The sequence below is a fragment of the Pholcus phalangioides genome, unplaced genomic scaffold (genome assembly GCF_987345545.1).
Source record: "Pholcus phalangioides strain wild (caught in Gottingen) unplaced genomic scaffold, Ppha-v1.0 ptg000004l_1, whole genome shotgun sequence".
Classification (NCBI taxonomy): Eukaryota; Metazoa; Arthropoda; class Arachnida; order Araneae; family Pholcidae; genus Pholcus; species Pholcus phalangioides.
Genome location: NW_028301597.1, coordinates 45,242,427 through 45,266,311, shown reverse-complemented (window position 1 = coordinate 45,266,311; position 23,885 = coordinate 45,242,427). Strand labels below are relative to the sequence as shown.

The 23,885-nt window shown below is 36.9% G+C and overlaps 2 protein-coding genes across 3 annotated transcripts in view; one reads left to right on the top strand and one right to left on the bottom strand.

Moving 5' to 3' along the window:
• Positions 1-11,424: 11,424 nt before the first annotated feature.
• LOC149087688 (speckle-type POZ protein-like) lies at positions 11,425-12,517 on the bottom strand. The gene has a single exon (XM_089231860.1). It carries the CDS (start codon positions 12,509-12,511, stop codon positions 11,495-11,497), a length of 1,017 nt encoding a protein of 338 aa, XP_089087986.1. The 5' UTR covers positions 12,512-12,517; the 3' UTR covers positions 11,425-11,494.
• A 1,101-nt stretch (positions 12,518-13,618) lies between these two features.
• The window catches only part of LOC149087686 (F-box/LRR-repeat protein 6-like), a 28,905-nt gene continuing 18,638 nt past the window's right edge, over positions 13,619-23,885 (top strand). The window contains exons 1-2 of one of the 2 annotated variants that reach the window (XM_089231857.1): positions 13,619-13,695; positions 20,524-22,384. In XM_089231857.1, the coding sequence (XP_089087983.1) occupies positions 20,559-21,770 (1,212 nt within the window). In that variant the 5' untranslated portion in view covers positions 13,619-13,695; positions 20,524-20,558 and the 3' untranslated portion in view covers positions 21,771-22,384. Of the gene's footprint in view, positions 13,696-20,523; positions 22,385-23,885 lie in introns of those variants that run through there. The other variant, XM_089231859.1, reaches the window with a different exon arrangement.

Sequence of the window (23,885 nt, the reverse complement as noted above, 5' to 3'; positions counted from 1 at the left end):
GATGTTCTGAACGGTTAAGAAAAGGAGGAACATTATCCTTTCACAAGAGTGAGTACTTTTTTATTTATTTCCCTTCTTATAAATTGAAAATTGAAATATTAAATTGACGATTCAATGGATTTCTGACGTAATCTCAGTTTTTGACGACTCCATTTTGGATTCGTTAAATGCGAAAAACTGTTTCACCCAAACTCCCAAATTTCCTCCGTTTTTCGAATATCTCTGTGAATATTGCACCAGAAACGTGGATTTTTTTTGTTAGCATCAGGAAAGACAGGACAACAGCTTTCTACTTGGAAGTTAGAGCAGACGGAAACCGTATTAAAAGTTTAGATTTTTTTATTTTGTTATACACTGTATTTTTACTTTCAAAACTGGTACAGGGTATTTTTTGAATGTCTACTGAGCATTTTTTAAATTAGAATGATACCTCTACGATGGACGGTTGATGAGATAAAAGCTGTGCTAGCACTTACAAGATACCCTGTGTATTTATACGGATATTTATTTCTTTTTATTGCAATTTGTTTTTTTTCCCCCTTTCCAGAAACCTCTTCTCCACCTCCAAAAAGATTTTGTTATTTGGGAGATTTTCAAGAAAGTGATATTAAATCCCCAACTAAAGCTCAAAAGGCATTTTTGATGGCAATTAGAGACAGGAAGAGGAAGTCGTCTGCCATAAAAATCCTTCAACAAAAAAGTAAACGATTGAAACAACGAATATTGCAGTCTGGAAGAGATAATTACAGAATTGAAATCATAAGAAGAAAGGAAGCATTTTCACCTGAACTTCGAACTTTTGCTCTCTCACCTTATATTTCTATTCTAGTAAGGCATACGATTACGTCAGGAAAACATTCGCTTTGGCTCTTCCCCATCCTGCAACACTGAGGAAACGGTATAAATCAGTTGATGGTGAGCCAGGGTTTTCTCAAGCTGCATTATCAGCACCGAAAGAACAAGTATATTCTTTTTCCTTAAAGAAAAAGAAACTGGTATGTTCCCTGATTGTAGATGAGATGTCTATTCGTCGACATATTGAATGGGATGGGACAAAATTTCCAGGGCATGTAGATTATATGGAATGAATTTCGACGATGACCAGTTACCAGTTGCAACTGAAGCATACGTTCTTATGCTGAATAGTATAAATGGTAACTGGAAGATACCAGTTGCATACTTTTTAATTGCTGGTTTGAATGCATCATAAATAACTGTCTTGAATTGTTGCATGAAACTGGAGTAAAAGTTATATCGCTAACTTTTGATGCCACCCAAACAAATTTAACCATGGCGAAAGAGTGGCGAAATTTGGGGTTGCTCATTAAAAGTCTATAACATTAATCCTTCTTTCGAACACCCAGTGATAAAAGAAAAAATTCAGATTCTGTTGGATCCCAGTCATATGATCAAATTGATCCGAAATTGCTTTGCGTCGAAGGGGATATTATATGATGGCGATGGGAAACCAATTGAATGGAAACATATATCTTCCTCGCACAAACTCCTGAAAGATGAGGGCATACATTAGGGAAATAAACTTAGAAACCGACATATTGAGTGGGCAAGGGAGAAGATGAAGGTGAAATTACCAACACAAGAATGTTAAGTGCAAGTGTTACTGATGCTCTTATGCATCTCTGTCATGGCAAACACCACCCAAATTTTGAAGGATGCGAAAGAAACATTGAGTTTCTTAAAATTTTCAACGACCTTTTTGACATTTTCAATATTAAAGTTTACTTGCAAAAGGTCGCAAGTCTCCTGTGCAAAGCTCAAATAAGGCTGATATCTTCGATTTTTTGAATGAATCCGAGACATACATAAGAGGCCTGAAGATCTCTGGTTGCTCAGTATTAGAGAGCAGCCGAAAAACAGGATTTCTAGGATTTCTTGTGAACATTTACAGTTTGAAAATGTAATACATGCGTATTGAAAACAGCGATTTGACATTTTTGATGGCATATAAAATGTCTCAAGATCATCTAGAAATGTTTTTTAGCCGTGTAAGAAGTAAGGGTGGCTTCAACAATAATCCAACAGCGAAGCAATTCAAAGCCGCATACAAATTCTAACACATCACTAACTACACTCTTCTGCTTATTCTAATCGCATTCCCCTAGATCAGCGGTTCTCAACATTTTTTCAGTCGCGCGCGGAGCCCTTTTAAGTAAAAAAATTCTATGGCGGAGCCTAAAGAATTTTTAATTATTCATCAAAGTTACTGATTTATTTTTACTATTTAAAAATATTTATAATTACTTTTTTTAATTTTACTGTTTTTTTTTATTTTCGTGGAGTGGCCGCGGAGCCCCTGGACAGTGCACAAGGAACCCCAAGGGCTCCGCGGAGCACCAGTTGAGAACCGCTGCCCTAGATGATACTAATATCTTAAATGTATCCTCACGCCCAAATTTATGCCATGGTGGACTCGGTCACTGCCAGATTTCAGACACTCAAACAGATCAGATTGAAAGTGACAAAACCTATTAGCTCAGACATTAACAGTAATTTATCACTTCTCAATAATAACACTGTCAGTTACAAAGCCGGATTTATAATTAAAAAATTGAAGTCATCAATAAAATGTCACGTTTGCCCCAACATTCTTTAACTCTACGTCCAGTATATTCAGAACTAATTGAACAAAAATAAGAGGAGGATTAACATATACCCTGGATCGAATACTGAAAAGTTGTGCAAAATCGCAAAGAAAAAATTAAAATCATGTACAAAAAAAAATCTAATGAGAAAAAATTTAATACATTTCCTAATTGTGAACGCTTTGATGGATATAGACGAAAATTCATTTGACGATTTGAATAACCATATGTTACAACAAGAACCCTTAAATGATCATAAAGCAATTTTGGTGAAATGCATTTTGTTTGAATACTTCAAAATAAGACTCAACCATATATTGCCAAATCATACACGGAGGATTTGCAGAGATTCAAAACTAGAAGCATTAATATAAAAACTACGTTATTTAAAGGTCAGTAATATGTGAGCAACAGTTTATTTTGTATATAATCTACATTTAACGTAGTCGGCATATTATATGCGTTACAGTAAATGTGAAAATCCCGCAATTATGTCTAATTATGTATTAAAATCTCCAATTTATCACATTTACCGTAACATATACATTTTGTATGTAGACTGTCACATTATTTGCTCAAATATATTCTGTATTTAATTTGAGTATATACATCATATATGTTTTTATTAGATGTACTGTGTGTATATGTTACGCCCACAGTAAGTATTATACATTCGGTTATTATGCATAATATAACCGGACTGTACATATAACTCCCTATACATGATCATCTACCCTTTTGGCAAGTTTGATAAATTCCATTGCATTTATCACTTTTTACCGGTAATTATGTATAATTCCCTAGCTTATATCGATAAATATGACGAATCGTCAAACAATAAATTTTCCAGACATTATGCCCAAACTTCCGTCTAGGAAGATGAGTTCGATCAGTATAAACGTTGGTTATGTTTGCAATATGCTGATAAATACAGCAAAAGCCAACATGAACTAAAAAAAAGCCGATGAAAAAAAAAATATCTCTTTATCTTCACATTTATTATCAATTTATATATTAATTATATATCATTAAATATGCGTAGTGCACGCATCTCATACGGACAGAGTTGCTAAGTTGTTGAAATAAAGTGATATTTCAGTATGGATGTCTTCCATATTCATCAAACTTACTAACTTCATTTGAGAATTATTTGTTCATTCGTTAAAAGTGATAAATGCTATGAAATTCATCAAACTTACTAAAAATATTGGTAATTATGCATATATTTACCCATGATTATGCGCAACTACCGATTTATCACATTTGCCGTAACATAAACATTATATATTTGTTGTATACAATATTTTGTTTCCTGTGTGTGTGTGGATATTTAGAAAGCTATTAAAAACTGCCAAAAAAATTTTATTTCATGAAATTTATACTGTTTATATTCACTTCCTTCAAATATTCACGAGAACTGAAATTTAAAAACTCAGGTCTTAAGAAATTATTAATAATTATCCCTTATGGTGGAAAATAAAGAAATTCCGTTTTTCAATATTTGTTTATATTATAGAATTTATTTATTTTTTTCAAATCTGATACTTCCTAAATATTTTACAAAAGAATGAATGAAATCCATTGAACAAATGAAGGAATGTTCATCACAACTTGGATCGAGTCAAATTTCGTTACAGCAACATCCGAGCGTTAACACGAAATCGCCAGGTTCTGCGAAAACGCGCCAAATGTAATAGCGCAGAACAATACTTTTCCCGACAATACTGCTCATCTTTTTCTTCACGTTCGACAAGTTTTGTGAATATAGCGTGAGCCGTCTATATATATCTTTAGTCTGTGGCAGCGGTTCTCAACTGGTGCTCCGGGGAGCCCCAAGGGCTCCGCATGACTCGAGGAAAATAAAATGAATCAGTAAATTTGATGGATAAGTAAATAAGAGAGGCTTACAAGGTTCGGTGATGAAAATTATGTCCAATAAAGGGCTCCTCGAGTCAAAAAAGGTTGAGAACCGTTGCTTTGGTCTATGGTCTGCACGGAGAGAAGAAAAGGCGGGATGATCAGAAAGGGGCAAAAGATTGACAGATACAAATATATACAAATACAACGCCACAACAGACAAAATGCCCAACGAGGTGGCTGATAAAAAGATGCCCATAAAAATATGGATGTCATATATTTCAAAAATACAGCAACCCAATTAAAAATGCAATTAACACAAATTATAAAATTAGTGACGGGTCCGGCCAATCACAAACTCACCAAAGTCCAAATTTCAGAAATGACTCGGACTTTTGCCGGCCATTTCGCGAAGTGTCCGGAGATCCCTGGCCAAAGTTTGATGTGCTGATGTAAGACGGCCCGTTAGGAGCCAAATCCATTTTTTTTTAATCGCCAACGTGTGATACATGTCTGTATATAGCAGCTGTATTGGATTAGTTTCATGTGACGAGAGAAAAAGTGAAATTTGAGAGAAAAAACTAATAAAATAATTATATAAACATAGTTTTTTTTTCAGCCAAATTTTGAGAAAAAAATTATTACCGCATCGTGACTGCGGTTTGATGGGTTGCCATAGCTTACGTGGACATAATTATCACGAAAAAATACACAAACCTGACGATGATTCCGAATCATGTCTTTTGTTATCGGACTTTGACCAGGGGGAATCACGGGTCCCTTTCGCGAACTGGCCGGCTCAATATTTAATGAAATTGGCCAATTTCAGGCTTTGGCAATAATATATACATATTTGTGTTGTAGGTCTGTGATCGCCGTTGCAACAGAGCTTTTGGACGTCAATACGTCTTGTGACGATACTGGGAGCATTCGCAAAAGGTTGGGTGATGAAATTATTTAAACACTCATATCTCAGGAAGCGCCCAAAGCGAGTGAAAAGCAATGGTATTGTCAGATGCGCACATTGCAAAGATGCATTCAGTATGATATCATTCGTTTTAATATCCCTTCCCGTCTCGGCACCAGGCCCGCTGCTCTGATTCGTAACAAATTGTTTTCCGCTACATAACGAGCCAGGCGGGGATCTATGGGGTGGGAATCACCCGATCACCCTCTTCCCCAAGCAAAATGCGATAATTCGTGAAATTTCCGGAACTTTTATATGATAATATTGGATTTTCAATCAATCCGTTGAAAATTACTTGTATCAACGTTTTCTGTGATTAAATAACAAATTCAAGAAAACGTCAACTGAAAAAGGAAAAACCAGTACATTTTTTTCGAAAAATTCGGGACAGAAAAAACCCCGAGGCTGTTCTGGAAAACACGGGACAACCCGTGGGACGTATGGTCACTTCTTTTATTTATTTATTTTTATTTTAAATAACCCCTTCCAACAGCGAGCTGTAGATTCGCCCATGTATTGAGTAGCTCACAAAGAAAATAGACGACATTGGCACAATTTAAGAGCATTTTTTTTGCAAAACCGACTTCCAAACCAATTGGTCAATTTCATAAAAAAATTCTTATTGAAAATGTGACATTGACTTCTTTCCCTTTACTGTGTATTTAAGATTGAATACAGCACGGACCAAAAGTCAATGTACAGTCAAATCTCGTTAAGATAATATCAAAGTATTTTGATGGGTTTTTACACATTAACAGATAAAAGTGATTGCATTAACCTGAAAATATATTTAATTTGTATTGAGTGACTTCAACTTAAAGAAATTCGACCACGATTGTCATTGGATGAAATGAGTTTTATTTCATAAAGGGGAAGCATTTCAATAAACTGTTAGCAACCCATCAAAACCTTTAAAAATAACAGAGGTGCAATGAAACGGGCAAAATAAATAGAAAAAATGTATCGATTCCACATGAGGTAGAAGAAAAGAACATAAAATCATGTTATTCAATTCTTGTTTGAGTAATATTAGCTATTTACGAGTAACGTCACTGAGGGAGGTAAAATGATCATAAGTTCTCATTTCTGTGTATATTCAAATGAAACATGTCGCTAACATCATTTGGCATCGTGCAATTTTTTTCCAAATAGGAAACATTTCCACATACCGAATGGGATAAGAAAAACGTTCATAGATATATTTTCAAGCATAATTTTGGCCGAGAAAAAAAGATTTTAAAATTTTTATACAACAAATAATTGTGCAAAAACTAGGACAAAACAAGAAAAAAGGGAGAAAAAACGATACCAAATATTTCCTTAGAAAATGTCATGTACATCAGCTAAACTATTTCATTTGTAAAAATATATACTTATATACGAAATAATATTAATAAAAATTTACAGATAATAATATGTATATACTTAGTTGTATATCTTTTTTCGCTATACATTCCGACTAGAACACAAACTCCTTCACAAATCAGGTGGTGGAGAGATATTATTCATGTTTCATTAGGAATTTCTATGTATAAAGGAACCGTCACAAAATAAATATTATTCTTTCTAAATTTCTCACATGACTGTATGTTAGAAGAAATAATCAAGTCTATTTCATTACGTGTGGAATTATAAATACTCCGAGAGATAAAAAGCTAAAATTACGAAGCAAAACCAATCACAGCTTATCAAAACAAAATTCCATTGAAGATATTCAACAAAAATAGGATGTGGGGGAGGGTGTAAAGAGCAAACAAAGTAACACAAGCACATGAAAACGGAAGGGAAAAACACGAAAAAACAATATTAGTCTTTGGTAAACAGAATCTGCTAACTGCGCAAACAATAATGTGTTATTAGAATTGCATTGGAATGCATTTGCACACACATAGGCATGCTTCCTCCCTCTCACGAAGGAAAAACGCACAATTGTTTTGTTTATATCTCATAGACGAGGTTAAAATAACATTTCCAGTCTAAACAAGCCACTCGTGTTCATTTCAAGTCAATTCATTTTTATCTTAACGTAAATTCAAATCTGATTTCATTGATTTAGTATCATTATTTTTAAAAAATGCCAGTTGGACGGCAATTTACCGAAATATGATTGGGCAAAGCAATCAATAGCATTCACAACTTCAATGGCCATCGCAACTGTTTGATACCGAGGGTTAGTTGATTTCAGACTTAAATTTAGTCTTACAAGCGCCCATTAAAAAAACTGATCTGCAGAAAAATGACAAAAACATATACCAGTTTCTCTAAAACTGATATGCAAGTTCTAAGGTAAAAATAAAATGGGGGAAAAAAACATGAAGGGGATGTCAAGGAGAAAACATCACAATATATTCTGAGCATGCTCCGCTTTACTAAATACGCCATTCAGTGCTCGAACATGTTAGGGCGGGGGTTTCTGACATGTTCGAGCACTGAATGGCGTATTATTTAGTAAAGCGGAGCATGCTCAGTGATAGAGCAAGCCATATAGTGATAAATCGCATAAAGGCCCTTGGTCCGTGGACCAAATATGGCCCTGTGAGCTATCTCATGCGACCTGCCCTCCTCAAACCTAATTTTGTAAAAATGAACTAAGCGGCACATATATATACAGATCCCTTAAGTGTCAGGTGGTACAATTCCAGAGCATTTAAGCGGCCCGTGGCACATTTTCAGATCACTTAAATGACCCGGGACACCGTTTCAGAACACTTAAGCGATCCGTGACACATTTAGAGATCCCTTGAGTAACATGCGTCGTAGTTTTAGAGCATTTAAGTGCCCCCCCCCCCCCCAGTACGGTTCTACATCACTCAAGTTACTCGCGGTACATTCTCAGATTATTTAAGTGTGTGATCCACGTCATTTAATTACGGATCACTCGAGTGATGCGTGGCACATTTCCATATCACTTGGATCCGCCAAACCATTAGAGATAACTAAAGGGCACTTATTAATAGGGGGATGCTACTTCAGGTGCCCACAAACTATGGAAATTATTTATTTGGAATATTTTTTCGCACCGAGTAAGGCCCCTTTCACACGGAGCGGATGCGGGTCCGTATACCCTTTCACACGAGCACTAAAGATACGGACGAATCTTTAGTTTGAAATTCGTGCATAAAAACTATTTTTTTCGCAATTTTTGTAATTATTTTTCTCCTTCACCCTTGATTCAGTGACCGTAGGCAGCCTAGAGCCATTCTTTGGTGGTTTAATCTACAGCCCCATAGAATATGGGTATAAAGATGCCTTCATTCCGATCCTCACAAGTAGTCGATGGGAGAAAATATCTTAAAATATTTTAAAAGATTTTGAAGAAAAAAAATCTGTCTTTTCGGAAAAATATGAAAGAAAATCCCAAGAACATCCAATGTTCGAAAAATCCAATCCAAAAACATCCAAAACATTCGATGTTTAAAAAAAAAAATTCAGGAGATATCAAAGAATTTGCAAGTAGAAAAAAAGGGGAGGGGTGGAGACTTTCAAAATGTCTGTGCTTAGAAATATTCCCATCACAATTCTGTGTTAGGCCGGGATTACACTATAAAAGTTTTGTAAAAGTTCTTCTATAAAACTTGAAAAATGTAACCAATAAACACACGTGTTACATTCGAGCGAACTTAACTGATCCGCTTAATGGTTGCATTTTTCAAGTTCGCTCGAATGTAACACATGTGTTTATTGGTTACATTTTTCAAGTTTTATAAAAGAATTTTTAATCAAAGTTTTATAGGGTAATTAATACCAGCCTTAGGCCGGTATTACACTATACAAGTTTTATAACAGTGCTTGTATAAAACTTGAAAAATACAACGAATAAGCTGATGGGTTACATTCAAGCTTATCCAACCGATCAGTTTATTGGTTGTATTTTTCAAGTTTTATCAAAGCACTTTTACAAAACTTTTACAGTGTAATACCGACCTTAGGCCGGGAATTGGTTAAATTGTTCAACTTTTATAAAAGATCTTTTATAAAACTTTATAGTGTAATCCCGACCTTAAGCCCGGATTACACAATAAAAATTATATAATAATTCTTTTAAAAAAGCAACTAATAAATTTCGAATGCAACCGATAAATTTGTTAGTTGCTTTTTTCAAGTTTTATAAAATAACTTTCAAAAACCTTTTAGAGTGAAATCCCATCCTTAGATTAGTCTTAGATTTTTTTAAGTTTATAGACTGAATATCGAGTAAAATATACTTGTAGGTACGTAGGGGGGGGGGGGGGCACCAAAACTATTCAAGTGCTAGGGTCTAATGTTAAGTTTAAAAAGAAAAAATAATTAAAAAATAATAATAAATATTTAAAATAATATTTCAAATATTTATATTTTTTAAATAATTTTAAAAATTTAAAAAGAAAAAAATTAAAATTTTTAAATTAAATTTAAAAGTTATTAAAGTATGTAGTCAATTAGATATTCGTAATGAACAGAACGACTTATAATTTTGGTCCCTCAGTGGCCGTTGTTGGCAGGTTTTATTGCACAAAATTGTAAAGTATGGACAAGAGGCAGTTAAAGTTGCTATATCTCCATTTCAGAAGGATTCGGAAGGACAGACGTATATGGGTGCATGTTATTTGATGAACGGGGACCTTCATGTGGTGTTTTTAAGGGTATTTATGGCAAATAATTAAAAAACTTCCGTGCAAAATCACCTTCAAAAAGTAGCCAAAGATGCGGACGAATTCGCTCCGCATCCGCATCGTGTGAATAGCCCCGAATAACCCAATTGTCAAAACTTCTATGTGCGGATGCGGAGCCCGCACTTAGGTTTTGATACATGCGGACGACGTCCGGACCCGCATGAAAAATTCCTAGGTGCGGAGGTATTTCGGCTCGTCTAAAAGGCTCAGTTCATTCATATTCCAATTGTTAAAACTTCTTCCGGACCGGCATCCGCTCCGTGTGAAAGGCCTCTAAGTTGCCATTAAAAATATTTCATATTCTCATACAAAGTGGTTGATGACGTAAGCATCATCAAACCCCCCCCCCCTTGTCATCAAAAGTCAACAAATCGGAAACCCCCTTCCCCCATCGATGATGACGTAATACTTGAATGGCCCCTATGTACATATAAAGGCAATAAAAACATATTTGTTATTGGTTCATCCAAAAAAGATCCTAATACTAATAATTTTTGTGAAATTGTGCTCAAAGCATGCTTAAGCATAGTGAAAATTGAACAAATTTTTAATTTTGCATTTGTTTAGTTTCAGTACAAATTCTGCCTAAAGTTCGAATGAAATTATATATATACAGGGTGTTTCAAAAAGAATCGTCCGATTTAAAAAATTCGTAACTATTCAGCTTTTTAATCCGTTTTGATCGAATAATGTATAGGTAAAAAGAGGGAAATCTCTTGAATTTCACACAGTTACCGACAGGTAGCGCTAACGCTCTGCCTTCGGCCGCCACTTGTGTTTGTCAAGATGGCGACTGCGCGACAGAATATGTCACAAGATGACAATTTTTTAACACGCTTAGTGTTTAGTGACGAGGCTACTTTTCATCTAAGTGAAAACCCCCAATGTTAAAATATGGGGGTATGGAGCAGCTCATGAAATTGTACAGCATGAGAGAGCATCGCCCAAAGTTAATGTTTTTTGCGCAATTTATCGGAGAAAGGTGTATGGCCCCTTTTTTTCATGGAAACCACTGTTACAGGAATCATATATCTCGATATACTTGAAAACTGGCTTTTCCTACAATTAGAACACCGATTCGGATGACTTCATTTCCAGCAAAATTTTGGATGCCGTGCATCCCAAGGTTGTTCGCGGACATGTTGAGCACCTTTAATTTGGTTTGTAAAAAAAACTTTTTGATTAGCCATGTAATATAAAATTAATCTCAAGTGTCTATGTTCAATATTTTTCGTAATATACGCATTTTAAATCGAGTGATTCCTTTTGAAACACCCCGTATATTTAAATTCTACAATTTAATAAGAATCGCACGTGAAAATATTATTTACAGCTTACCCCGAAATTTTCATCACATTCAAATTTTTCTTTACGCACATTTTTTACAAAAAAGAAGTTGCGAATCCGAACTCAACTCATATCTTATCGCTGTTCAGTTTGGTCAAAAGGAGGTCTCGAAAGAGGTAAGGCCTACTTATCAAAGGTTCATATTGCTCGGCTTCCTTGAAAGTCCCGGGATTCTTCCATATGAAATCCATGGCTTGCTGTTTGACTTTTTGCGCAGAATACGTGTCGGCATGTACCAAAACATCCACTGCATTGAATGCGTCTATCTTCGAGACCAAATATTCCTCGCATACATTTTCCAAATCAGTTATTTGATACTTGTGGGCGGCTTCCAGAAGACTCATTGTGGGCTTTACTGCTAACTCAGGACACTCAAAAACATACAGAAAGTTTATCATAGTCTTGATAATTTCGTAATCGAAATCAGTTATTTCGATCCGGTTATTTATGCTTTCACTAAGGCCTGATTTGAACAAAGCAGAGAAATAAGAGGACCTGCCGGATAAGATACATTTGTGACATTTGATTTCTTTACCGTCGACTTTTATCACCACATCGCTGCAGTCGTCACTTTGCAATGAAGCAAGTAAATTTCGCATGTTCTTGAATTGCGAGTTAAATTTCATGATCGAGGGCCTGAAATTAGCCTCTGAGTGCACTATTACACAGATTTTAAACTCTTCGTTTGGTTGTATAACATGTAACGGCATCCTATATGCATGAGATAGGCTTTCAGTTTTTGAAAATAAGAAGCATCCGTTAGTTTTGTATATTTCGTGAGTATCTTTCTTAATACAAAAGCTGAACTTGGCGAAGATTTCACTGGTAGAACATGCTTTCAAGCAAAGTCGCACATTTGTTTCTTGAACCAACATGTTGCTGCCAAATCCATATGAAACAACGGTAGCATGATCAAATCGGTTAATTAGAAGGTACCAAGGATATTGCGTCGTGACTCCATTAATTGTATCGCTCCTCGAGCCTTCTCTGATCTCAGTTTTTCGCAAGGTCCACGCAAATTCGAATTTCTTCAACTCGAGCAAGGTTATTTCACCATCGGCTGTCGGTTGCGAGAACGAGGACATGATTCAACGTCTACCACTTCTGATTGCTGCGGATACAGTGACTTATTTTTCCCAATCTTGTAATGCTTTTGCCTATGAAATCCGCAGAATTATGATAAGAAATGGGATCTGCAATCCTATAAATGAGTTTTATCACCAAGTTATCCTTGAATTTTATCAAATGTTTATGTAGGTGTGTAATGGAAATTTTTCTTCTTTCTTGCATAAAGTAAATACAAATTTATGTAGAGATTATGGCTCACGAAAAGAATTTTATTACCTAGATTTATACGGAATATCATTAGCTTTATCACGTCTTAAAGAAATGTACAGTTACATCTCCCGATAACGTATTCTTATTGGGGTCGAAAAGTTTGTCCCATAGATGAGAATGTCGTTTTGTTTTTTCTTGCAAAAGACCCACTCACCCATTCAGTGTTGCCAACTTAGTTATTTTCCAACAAGATCTAGTCTTTATTCGGCCATTTAGTTGGAAAAAATGCCCATCCAGTTGTTTTTCTTTGATGTTTTGCTAGTTATTTTTCTAGTCTTTTTCAAAAAGAATTTCCGTGTACCAGTAAATTACGCGAAAATACGGGATGCCCCGGAAAATATGGGACGTATAGTAGAAGTGCTTGTTAAGTAGAGTAGTTTTTTAGAAGATTTCTAATCTATATAACTCTTATGTCTCTCAAAAACAAAAATTAGCCACGTTACCACGACTTTGAAATATCCTCCAGATTCACACCTTTTTGTGTATTCGCAAACCAAGACTATTACGTAAACAGAATAATTTTTCGTCGTTCTTAAACCGAATTGTTCGCAAACCGAGCCGTTCGTAAACCGAGGGTTGACTTCATCATAATATAATTTGTGTATTGAATCAATAAATAATAAAAATTCAAGTAAGCTCGGTTGAAAATACGGGGAAAAAATCAGCGCATTTTTTTTTAGTTATTAAAAAAAAAACAGCCAAAATTGCGGGGAAATACGGGACTTGTCTCAGAAGATAAGTGGGATATGGTCATCTCATTACAGTTATATTCATAACTATCCGCAGAAAAAAGACCTTGTGGTGAATAACCCTGGATAATGAAGATGGAATCGCGCACAGCGAAGGATACTACGCTGAACGATAGAGGTAGGAAACTTTCTAACGGACGTTCGTGTTGCGGTCGATTTGCGCAAGCAAAAAGTTGATTTTGGTGAGTCAAATTTTATAATTTCTTTGTTGTTTTGTTCCTTCTTTGAATTCTTTGTTTCAATTAAACGAAAAAGTGGTTTTTGTAATCGATCCTAACAGGGCGGAAGCGCAAATAGAAAGAGGGGGGGGGGGGGCAACTGCCCCAGACGGCAAAATTTAGAGAGAGGCACAGGCGGTAAAGACTTGGAAGTCTGGGGGGGGGGGCACGATGATGATGATGTCAATTCATATATATTAGATCAGACTCCACATTTGACGCGGGGGGGGGGGGGGGCAGCGGAGCAGCAGTTTTAGGTAAGAACAAAAAACACCGTATAAAATTATCAAATTTTAAAGTTGTGGGAGCGGCAAAATATTGTTGGCCCAAAAGTTCTAGTTGCGGCCTGATTCACTAACTATACACTTTTGGGAAGTGTATCGAGATAGAAGTTTCCCGCCACATTGAGAGCCGCAGTTTCTCGTGTCCTACTGCGCGATTCTTCGTGATTGGCAGGTGTTGTACAAGGCTTATAGTGTACCGGGTGCTTTTATTCAATTTTCAAAAATAAACAGTCGCTTTGTTATGTTATGTTTGAAATGTTGTTTAATATCATCATTTTACATCAATACGGTATTTTTTCAATCATTTCTTTCATCAATTGTAGAGAATTTTCGGAATTTTTATTACTACATAATGAAACTATTTTCATCCATGGAGGAAAGAATAACTAACAGGAGGTGACGCGACCAGCGCGCCCGTTGAGAAAGCATGGGGCATCTGGGTTGCCAGATGAAGCCAGTGATCGCTCTATTAAAAGGACCAAGTAAGCCCAAACAAACCGTGGCTTCCCATGCTTTCCTATGAGAAACACCCCCGTTTTTAAAAACCATTTAAAAATTTACTATTCAGTTTAGGAACTCGATTTTTCCCCCTCAAATTCTGTGGATATATTTATACAATTGAACGAGAGCTTTTACAATTTTAGTTGTTATTTGTTTTCGAACATTAACTTCAACAACATGGAACCTTTTGCAAAGATAACCAAAACGTACCCATATCTTGTGCCACAAAATTCCTTCTCGGCATTTTAATTTAAAAAAAATTATGCCAAAGCATGTAATACCTCAGTGAAGAGACACAATGTTTAAAGACACTTGAACGAGCTGTGTTTGAAAAAATCTGACTTTTTTGCGAAAAACATTATATATGCAAAACATTAGCATATATAATGCCTTTCAGCTGATAATATTAAAATATTGTAGAAATATTTCCAGTCCAGGTAGAACAAAAACTCGAACACAATTTTAGATTCCAAATTCAATTCGAAACTGTTTTTTGTCAAATTTTCGTACACATACCACTTTAAAAGCAAAGTAATAGGTACAAAATGAAGAGGGGAAAAAAAACAGCCCAGATTATTTTCCTAAATACTATAGGCCAGAAAGATGACTTATCGCGGCTCGTAAAAAAAGGGTTTTATTTTTTTAATATTCTTTTCTCAATACATCTACATATCAGAAAGTTCGGATGGGCGGCATATATTTCCAGTAATACGTATTCAAGAATATGAGAGTGGAACGGAAGAAGGGTGACGAAATTTGTACAGCCTACAGGAAGCAAAACCATAAATACACAGTGGCGGAGGACACTCGAGCACTTCCAGTACTTTGAGGCACGGGGGCGGCAAAATGCTGTTTGTCCCGGGTGGCAAAAATCCTAGCTACGGCCCTGTCAGATTGATTCAGAAATCAAAATTCCTCATGTAAAGCTTAAGACGAGCGCCCACGGGCCTGAAACACTTTCGAAATGTCCCGGATCTATCATAACGATGAACGAAACAAAAAGGCAAAATAAACAGTTAAAAGAAAAAATTACGAAAATTGAATTTTATTGGAGCTTCATATTATTTTAATTAATCATATTCCCATAGACATTAATGTGATACATCGAATTTTTTAAATAAATTGAAGGCACTGAACTAAGAACGTATGACGAGTTGAGAGTGAAAAATGATCTTCCCCTTTCAAAAATAAATTAAAAATATAACAACCCCTTATATAAGGATAAGATTTTATTTTTCCCCTTTATTAGATCATGTAGATTACCTGAAGAAGCATTAGACATTCATGGTGCTTAAATTTATTTAGATATGAATATTTTAAGAGAATTCGATCCGACAAAACACATGTTAAGTATAGGGAAAAGAGCGGTTTGTTTGGGCTTACTTGTCAGCCCATAGGGTTGCCACAACGGCTTCAATTTTCGTGCCTGATGTCACCTCCTGTTATTCTTTCCTCCATGATTTTCATCAGTTTTAACTTTCCATCAGTTCTCAATTTCCATTCGTTAAGAGGGATTATTTTACATCAATTCACTGTAATTATTTTTCTTTAATTCTGAATTTTCATTGATTCTGCGATTGTTCCTAATTTTTGAATTGTCATCACAATTACGAATTTTCATTAATTTTTATAAATCCTGTCCTCATTCTGAATTTTCATTCGTTCTGGGATAATTTTCATTGCGTCTGGATTTTACATTTTTTAAGCCATTATTATTTTTTTCAATAATGGAATACTTTCCCATTAATTCCTAAATTTTTCATTTTTTGACATTGCATTTAGTCCAGAAATAATTTTTCTTATAATATGAATTCCCTCGTTTTGGAATGATTATTATTATTTTTACTATAATTTTTATTGTTCATTAATATCATGTAGTTATCTTTAAATAAATCTCAATTTCTGATAATTTTGAAACATCGTTTATCCACGAGAGAGCTGCGGAGAAATATTGCACTCGAGTTATTAAATATGGCGGGAAAAGGTGTACCGACTTTTGTTACAGGGTTCCTGTGCGAAAGTCAGGAGATGAAAAATTGTGGTGAGGGAAAGACCGGCATCAGAGAAGAAACTCAGGGAAATAATTTCAAAACAATAGTATTTCTTCAAGAGATTGTAAATAACTGTGTTTGAAGGGAAAAAAAAAGATACACAGTCCCTTAATATGATCACGTGCGGACTCTGGGTTTCTGATAACAATAGTCGAACGATAACTATATCCGTAGAAAATTTCATTCGGAAGTACGATGACCATACATCCCGTTTGGTCGAACTTTCGGTCGGTTTTTTCCCCCCACATTATTGGTTGCAAAATGTTCAATCGTTGCATTTGTTTTCCTATGAGCTAAAATCCTGCTTTTTTGCTATTCAGCCATTGTGATGCGTTAAAATGGAACTGTGCAATGTATATTACGGATTAGGATGGTTTTTCTTTATGAACAATGCTGCATTTCATAGATCCCTTGTGAAAGGCTCTCAGAAAAACAAACATGAACCTTGTCAAATGAAAGAAACTGACCGAGAAAACTTTTTTTTTTTTATCATACGTTTGCCTTCACTATAGAAGAGGTCATTGCTAAAGCAGCTCTACACATAACTTTCATAGAAAAAAGAATAAGTTTGGTTAAACCTTAGCTTCAGAATGCGCAAAAAAACTTTCGAAGGAGAAAATAAATCGGGAACATTAACCGAAGTCCCGATAAGGAAAGCAAAATTTTTTCCGAATTTTTTGTTGACATCAGTCTGTTTCGTTCTTTGGAAAATTGATAACAATATCCGAATGATAACGTCATCGCGGTGGCAAAGCTCCTTTTATACAAGGATGACGTCACTCTCCGCTACCATACGAAGGATTTTAATTACTGGCTGTTGCGAAGATATATTTTGGAAAGAAAGAAAATTCAATTGCCTTTGCGGGGAATCGAACCCACGTCCTTTCACTTTCCGGGTGAACGCCCTAGACTACAGAGGCACCGAATTTCTCAATCTTTCCTTGGAGCTCGTGTACACTGAAAGCGTCAGCAGTTGTGAGCTTGGCCTGAGTCTGGTCCATGTACGGTCCCTTTCAGTGTACACGAGTTCCAAGGAAAGATTGAGAAATTCGGTGCCTCTGTAGTCTAGGGCGTTCACCCGGAAAGTGAAAGGACGTGGGTTCGATTGCCCGCAGGGGCATTTGAATTTTCTCTTTCCAAAATATATCTTCGCAACAGCCAGTAGTTAAAAACCTTCGGAAAGCTCCTTTTGCCACATCCTCTTATGCTTTCGTCCCTGCTTGCTGCACTGCTTCGGAAACTTAGAAAGGTTGCCCCCTTAAACAAATTCTTTATCCCAGGAAGAAGGAGAAAGTCAACATAGGGCGAGATCGGGGGAATAAGTTGGCTGGTTGTGCGAGTACTATATAATGTAGTAAACATGATGTTTTGGCAGATAATTCTAACACTATGGAGCACCCACGACTTGGTATTTCCAAAGATCTGGTTGCTTGCGCCTCACCGAGTGATGCAGATGTTTAAGGATTCACGGGTCCCTCTGGAGTCAGATTACCTTAAAAAATGTGGAAACAGCTCGAGAAAACGTGTAATATGGCCACCCAAGGCAATCCCAAAAAATCCCCAGTTTTCCCTTTTATTTATGGCATTTTTCTTTGAGATGAACTAGTATTTCATCTCATGATAAACTAGATTTTTCACGTCTGGGAATTGGCACTTATGTATAAGTGTTCACTAAATGCCAGTTTCGTCTCTAAAACAGTGTTTCTCAACCGCCGCGGCCCGGTACCGGGCCCTGATATCGTTCATACCGGGCCGCGAGTGATTAGCCGTTTCATATTTCCTCATTCATTTTCCGTTGGTCGTGTGTTTGACCGGGCCTTCGACTCACACATATGAATGAAACCGGACCGCGGGCTTGAAACGGTTGAGAACCACTGCTCTAGAAGATGAGTGGCGGTACCCACACATGCACGAGACATTTATAAATGCTGTGAAGTCAAGAAAATGTGAACGGAACTTCAAATATAGTGACACGATTTAGTTTCCATGCATTCGTCGTTCTAATCCAGTTAATAGCCAGGTGGCGTTGGAGGCGCATTATGCGGATAAAACTCGGAATTGAAGTTCCTTAGCTTTTACCCTTATGCCGGACCTTACCCGTAACACATATATGCGTGGCATGTGGGGCCATTCAAGTATTACGTCAGCATCGATGGGGGCGGGGGAAGTCCGATTTGCTGACTTTTGATGACAAGGGGGAGGGGGTGTATGGATGACGCTTACGTCATCAACCATCCTTCATAAAAATATGAAATATTCCTAATGGCATCCTGAACTGTGGTTTGTAGGCACCTGAACTAACAATCTCCCTATTGATAAGTCTCCTAGAGCAATGGTTCTCAACCGGGGGCCATATGGCTCCTAATGGTACTGGGATACTTCAAGGGGGGCCACGGAAGAAAATGGAGAAAGGGGCCATGACAGGTGGTTTGGAGGGCTGCGGAGAGCTGAGAAGAAATATTAAGTTGTGAAGAAATAAAGCTTTTATATTAGTGACTATACACTTGCAGAATCCAACAAAACCACCCATAAAACCGGAGCCGTCTTAGGGCATGGAACCATCCGGGCCTCACTACCTACATTTTGCAGCAGGTTCCATAGGATGGGTTTTTCGCAGGCCCCCGGCTAGATTTTTCACAGACCCCTCCTCTATATTAAATTTATAGTGTGAAAAACAAAAAATGATGAAAACCATATCAGGCCCGGGCTGCAGCTCTGTCAGTCGCACTCTTGTGAGGGGTCTCCAGCTTATTTCCAGCTAAGTATGGGACTACCACATAGCATCACTTTGCCTAGGGCGCCCATGATGTTGAGATGGCCCTGAATAGAACTCGAACTAGCGGGGATCTTAGTAAATTTCTAGGCTAGTGATCTGGAGGCCAATCTTATGTGCAAAATTTTCGTTCAGTATAATTCACTGAAAAAATCAATTCAATACATATAAAGGATTTTGCTTCTAAATGAGGGTCGAAAACTCTGTGTAGGGCAGGGAAGCCACGAGAAAAAAAATCTATTTCAAAGGGGGCCACGGCCAAAAAAAGGTTAAAAAACACTGTCCCAGAGAGTTGTTTTAGTGATCTGTAAATGTTTCGTGCATCCTTCAAGTGATCTAGAAATGTGTTTGGGACGCTTAAGTACTCTCGAACTGTGCCTCGCATCATTCAAGTAATCCGTAATTATGCCGCAGATCACTTCAAGTAATCTGGGAATGTGCCGCACTGGGGGTTGCTTAAGTGTTCTGAAACTCTGTCGCGGGTCACTTAAGCGATTAAGAGCCTACTTGTGTGATCTAAAAACTGTGCCACGGGCCTACTTGAGTGATCTGAAAATGTGCCACGGGCCGCCTTAATGCTCTGGAATTGTGCTATGGGTCACCTAAGCGATCTGTAAATGTGCCGCTTAGGTCACTTTTACAAAGTTAGGTTTCAGGGGGCAGACCATATCAGATAATCCCCCGGGCCACATTTGGGCGAAGGATTTATGATATGGCTTAGAGTGTGTGTCACAATTTATTTATTTACGTCTCAACAGGCAAGGATTGCCCAATTACAGAGATGGACAAGAGAAGAAATGACAATGAGAAGAGAGACAATGAATTTCCTAAAAGGAAATTTTCAGTTCTTAGCCTTCGATAGCATTGAAATTAACATAAATTGATTGTAATAGCAAATAAAGGTATTTTCTTTCGCAATTTTGATTTTAAAAAAATATATTTTTTGATCGTTTTCGGGTGAGCAGGATCCCTCCTATGTCCCCCCTCCCCGTGTGCAGTCTCTGATCCCACCAACATGCGATAGGAGGGGGACAGAGATGACGCAATTTTGCTGACAAGGGGGAGGGGGTCAGAGTTTTGCTGACAAGGAGGAAAGGGAGTCCAAAATGCCTGAAAAATTGCTGATGCAATACCTGAACGGCCCCTATGATGTAATTTCATTTTTTTTTCTTCTTTTTAATAGGACTTCGAATTCTCAAATAAAATCCTGATCAAGATATGAATTCTATCAACGACTTGCCTGCGGAGCTGCTAGTCCGCATCTTCGATTTCTACATCAAATCCCAGGGACATCCAAGTTTCTCGAGGAACATTCCACTGGTTTGCCGTAAATGGAATGATCTTCATTCGTCTCCTGTCTTGTGGAGAGATGTGAATTCGGGTTATCAGTGTTGGAATTTTGATCAATTGAACAAGTTGGGTGAAAGGGGATTTCTGGCATATGCCCGAAATCTGAAATTGAAGTGCAAGATATATATACACGACGAAAGTCATATCATCAAACTGATTCGTTACTATCGCAACCTTACTGAATTGAGTTTTTCAAACTGCTTCATTTCCAAGGTTACTTTAGAAATTTTGGCGGAAGAGTGCCCAAATATCGAAAGCTTGGAATTACATGCTTTTGATCGTACGATCCCCGAAGGTATGACTTTTCTGTTATCCCGCGGAAAGAAGCTGAAGCGATTGAGTCTGAAGTTTGCACATACCCTCGTGTATCAAGATTTGGTTTCGACGATTGCCAATCATTCTCACTCGTTAGAAGAACTAGAATTGTCAAGTTCTCGAAATACAATTCCTATTGACGAACTCGTCGTAGGGTGCCCAAAACTACGAATATTGCACGTGTTTGCTACCCAGTTCGGTTATACGTGTTTGGTTTTATCGGAAGGTCGAAATCACAAAGGGTTTGAAAATATGGTATCATTTCGTGCTACCAACGTCGATTTCAGTGGAATAGACTTGTATTCGATTCTAGAGAGCTCAAAGGACCTAGAGATATTATGTATAGAGGATTGCGAAAACGTGATGCTGAGCAACATACCACGTATTCCATCAGACAAAGTGAAATCTTTTGAATTAACTTCTAGTGGATTCTGGAATGGTTGTTTGAAGTTCCTGGAAGAAGCCGTTTCAAAGTGGAATACCACCCTGACAACTCTACGCATTGCAGGAATGCATTGTGTTTTAACCGAAGTTTTGAAAGCGTATTTGCATCAGAATCCAAGCCCAAAGCTCGAATTTTTGGATTTTAAGGGGTCTAAATACGTAGGAAAACGTGTTTTTAATGAAGTCATACAAGCTGCTAAAAATCTCCAATTCGTATACGTCGGTATTCTTGAATGTAATCGAGAATCTGTTATTTGGCTTGAGTGTCGTGAGGAAATAGAACGTTATTTGTGCAGAATGATGGAATTTTCACAAGATTAGGAAGCACGACTTACATCATCATCATTCTCGCCATCAATGGAGAAGTTATAAAATGCTTTTCAGAAAAACTTCTGGTTCTTTAAGCAAGGACTAGTGTTATTGTAAAATTGTTTTTTTTTTAAAAAGGATCAATATTATTTTCCATGTTGTCTTGAATATTAATATCTTGAAATAATGGATGATTGTAATTGTTATTTTTACTTTGGCTGCGGTTTTGATGTACGATTAATATCTTTAGAATCGTTCAATGATGCCTTGTGATATGACGACGAATCGGTCTTCACAAGACTAGAACGAGCAAGTTATTATAACATTACCATCTGCCACGTCAATGGAGTCTGTTAGAAGAAACTATGTAATATTTATATGTAAATGAAATTCGCGCTTTTGCAGCATTTATTTTTTCCTCATTATTTTACTTTTAAAAAAATACTGCACCTTGATGATTGATGCCATCTTCCGATATATTTGCGTAGAGGCTGTCTCTTGATGCAGTGAAATGACATTGTTTCTACATTTTAGTGCCAAGTAGTTTTTAGTAAATTGTTATCGGTTATTGTAATGCCATGCATATCAGACAGAAGTATTCCATTTGATAAATAAATAAAAATTCAAAGTCAGTGCTCATTTGTCTTTTTTTAAATACCATGACAATTTGGTCTCATTCCGATAAGTTGCAATAGTTTGAGTCGATGGAATTCATGATGGAGTCTCCTGTTTCCGTATATATATTTTAAATAAGTTTACACATAATTGGCAAATTTATTTCCTTTGGTCATTTTTCTGGCGATATTCTGTATTTCGGATCCCGATTTCTGTAATTTTATATGCACTGAAGAGCCAAAAAGAAAAACCTGGTACACGTGCCTAATATCGTGTAGGGCGCAGAAGTGCCGCAACACGACGGCATGGACTCGACTAATGTCTGAAGTGCTGGAGGTAATTGACACCATGAATCCTGCAGGGCTGTCCATAAATCCGTAGGAGTAAGAGGGGGTGGAGATCTCTTCTGAACAGCACGATGCAAGGCATCCCAGATATGTTCAATAATGTTCATGTCTGGGGATTTAGGTGGCCAGCGGAAGTGTCTAAAGTCAGAAGAGTGTTCCTGGAGCCACTTTGTAGCAATTTTGGACGTGTGGGGTGTCGCATTGTCCAAGTCCGTCGGCATGCACAATGGACATGAATGGGTGCAGGTCATCAGACAGCATAGCTGCCAACTTTTGAAAATGAAAATTCGGGAGATTTTCGGGCAAACCCGTATTTTATGCTTAAACCACTCCTAATAAATACAATAGGGATTTTCCAAACATAAAAGTTAAAGCGTAGGGAATAAAATCCCTACTCAAAAACTGAAGTCAAATTAAAATAGGGATTTTACACACGTGGAAGTTAAACCCTTGGGAATAAAATTCCTACGCAAAAAACAAGTGAAATTGGAGGCCAAAACTTCAATGATGTAAAAATAAATATTCAATTGTGTTCAATCAGAAACGCTGAGAACAAACATTCTGCGCGAATGACCCCAAAATCATCGGAAGATGAAGGAAAACAGCGTCAATTTTTGAAGAACACTGACTTTTTGTGACACTTGCTTGATGGGTTATTTTTCACTTCACGACTGATGATGGCAGTCTTTCCATGACCGATGTTTATGTCCGTAACACAACTTGTACAAAAAGGAAAAGTCGGCCCTTTTCTGGAACGTTTGATGAAAGGAAATTCATCGGAATAAGTATCTTTAAAACTGATTAAATATGTTTTTGCTTATCATTATTCATGCTTTGTTATATCGCACCTACGTAACTTCAACAAAAGAAATTTTGACCATATGCGCGTCACTATAATCTTCAATTATTATCCAGGACTATTGGCTGCTAAGCCATTTCCCTGCACGATAAGACAAACAACTTTCTTGTTACCATCAGAGGGTTTGTAAAACTTCCTTAAAAAGGGAATTTCCCCATTTACGACGTGTGACGTCATTTCGAAAGGGAAAAAAAAGGGCTTCATGCCCCACAAGAAATTCCTTAGGGACTGTTTTCATAAGCGGGGATTTTTTTTAATGAAGTAGGTAATTTTTAGGGACAATTAGGGATTTTTGTAAAAATTCGG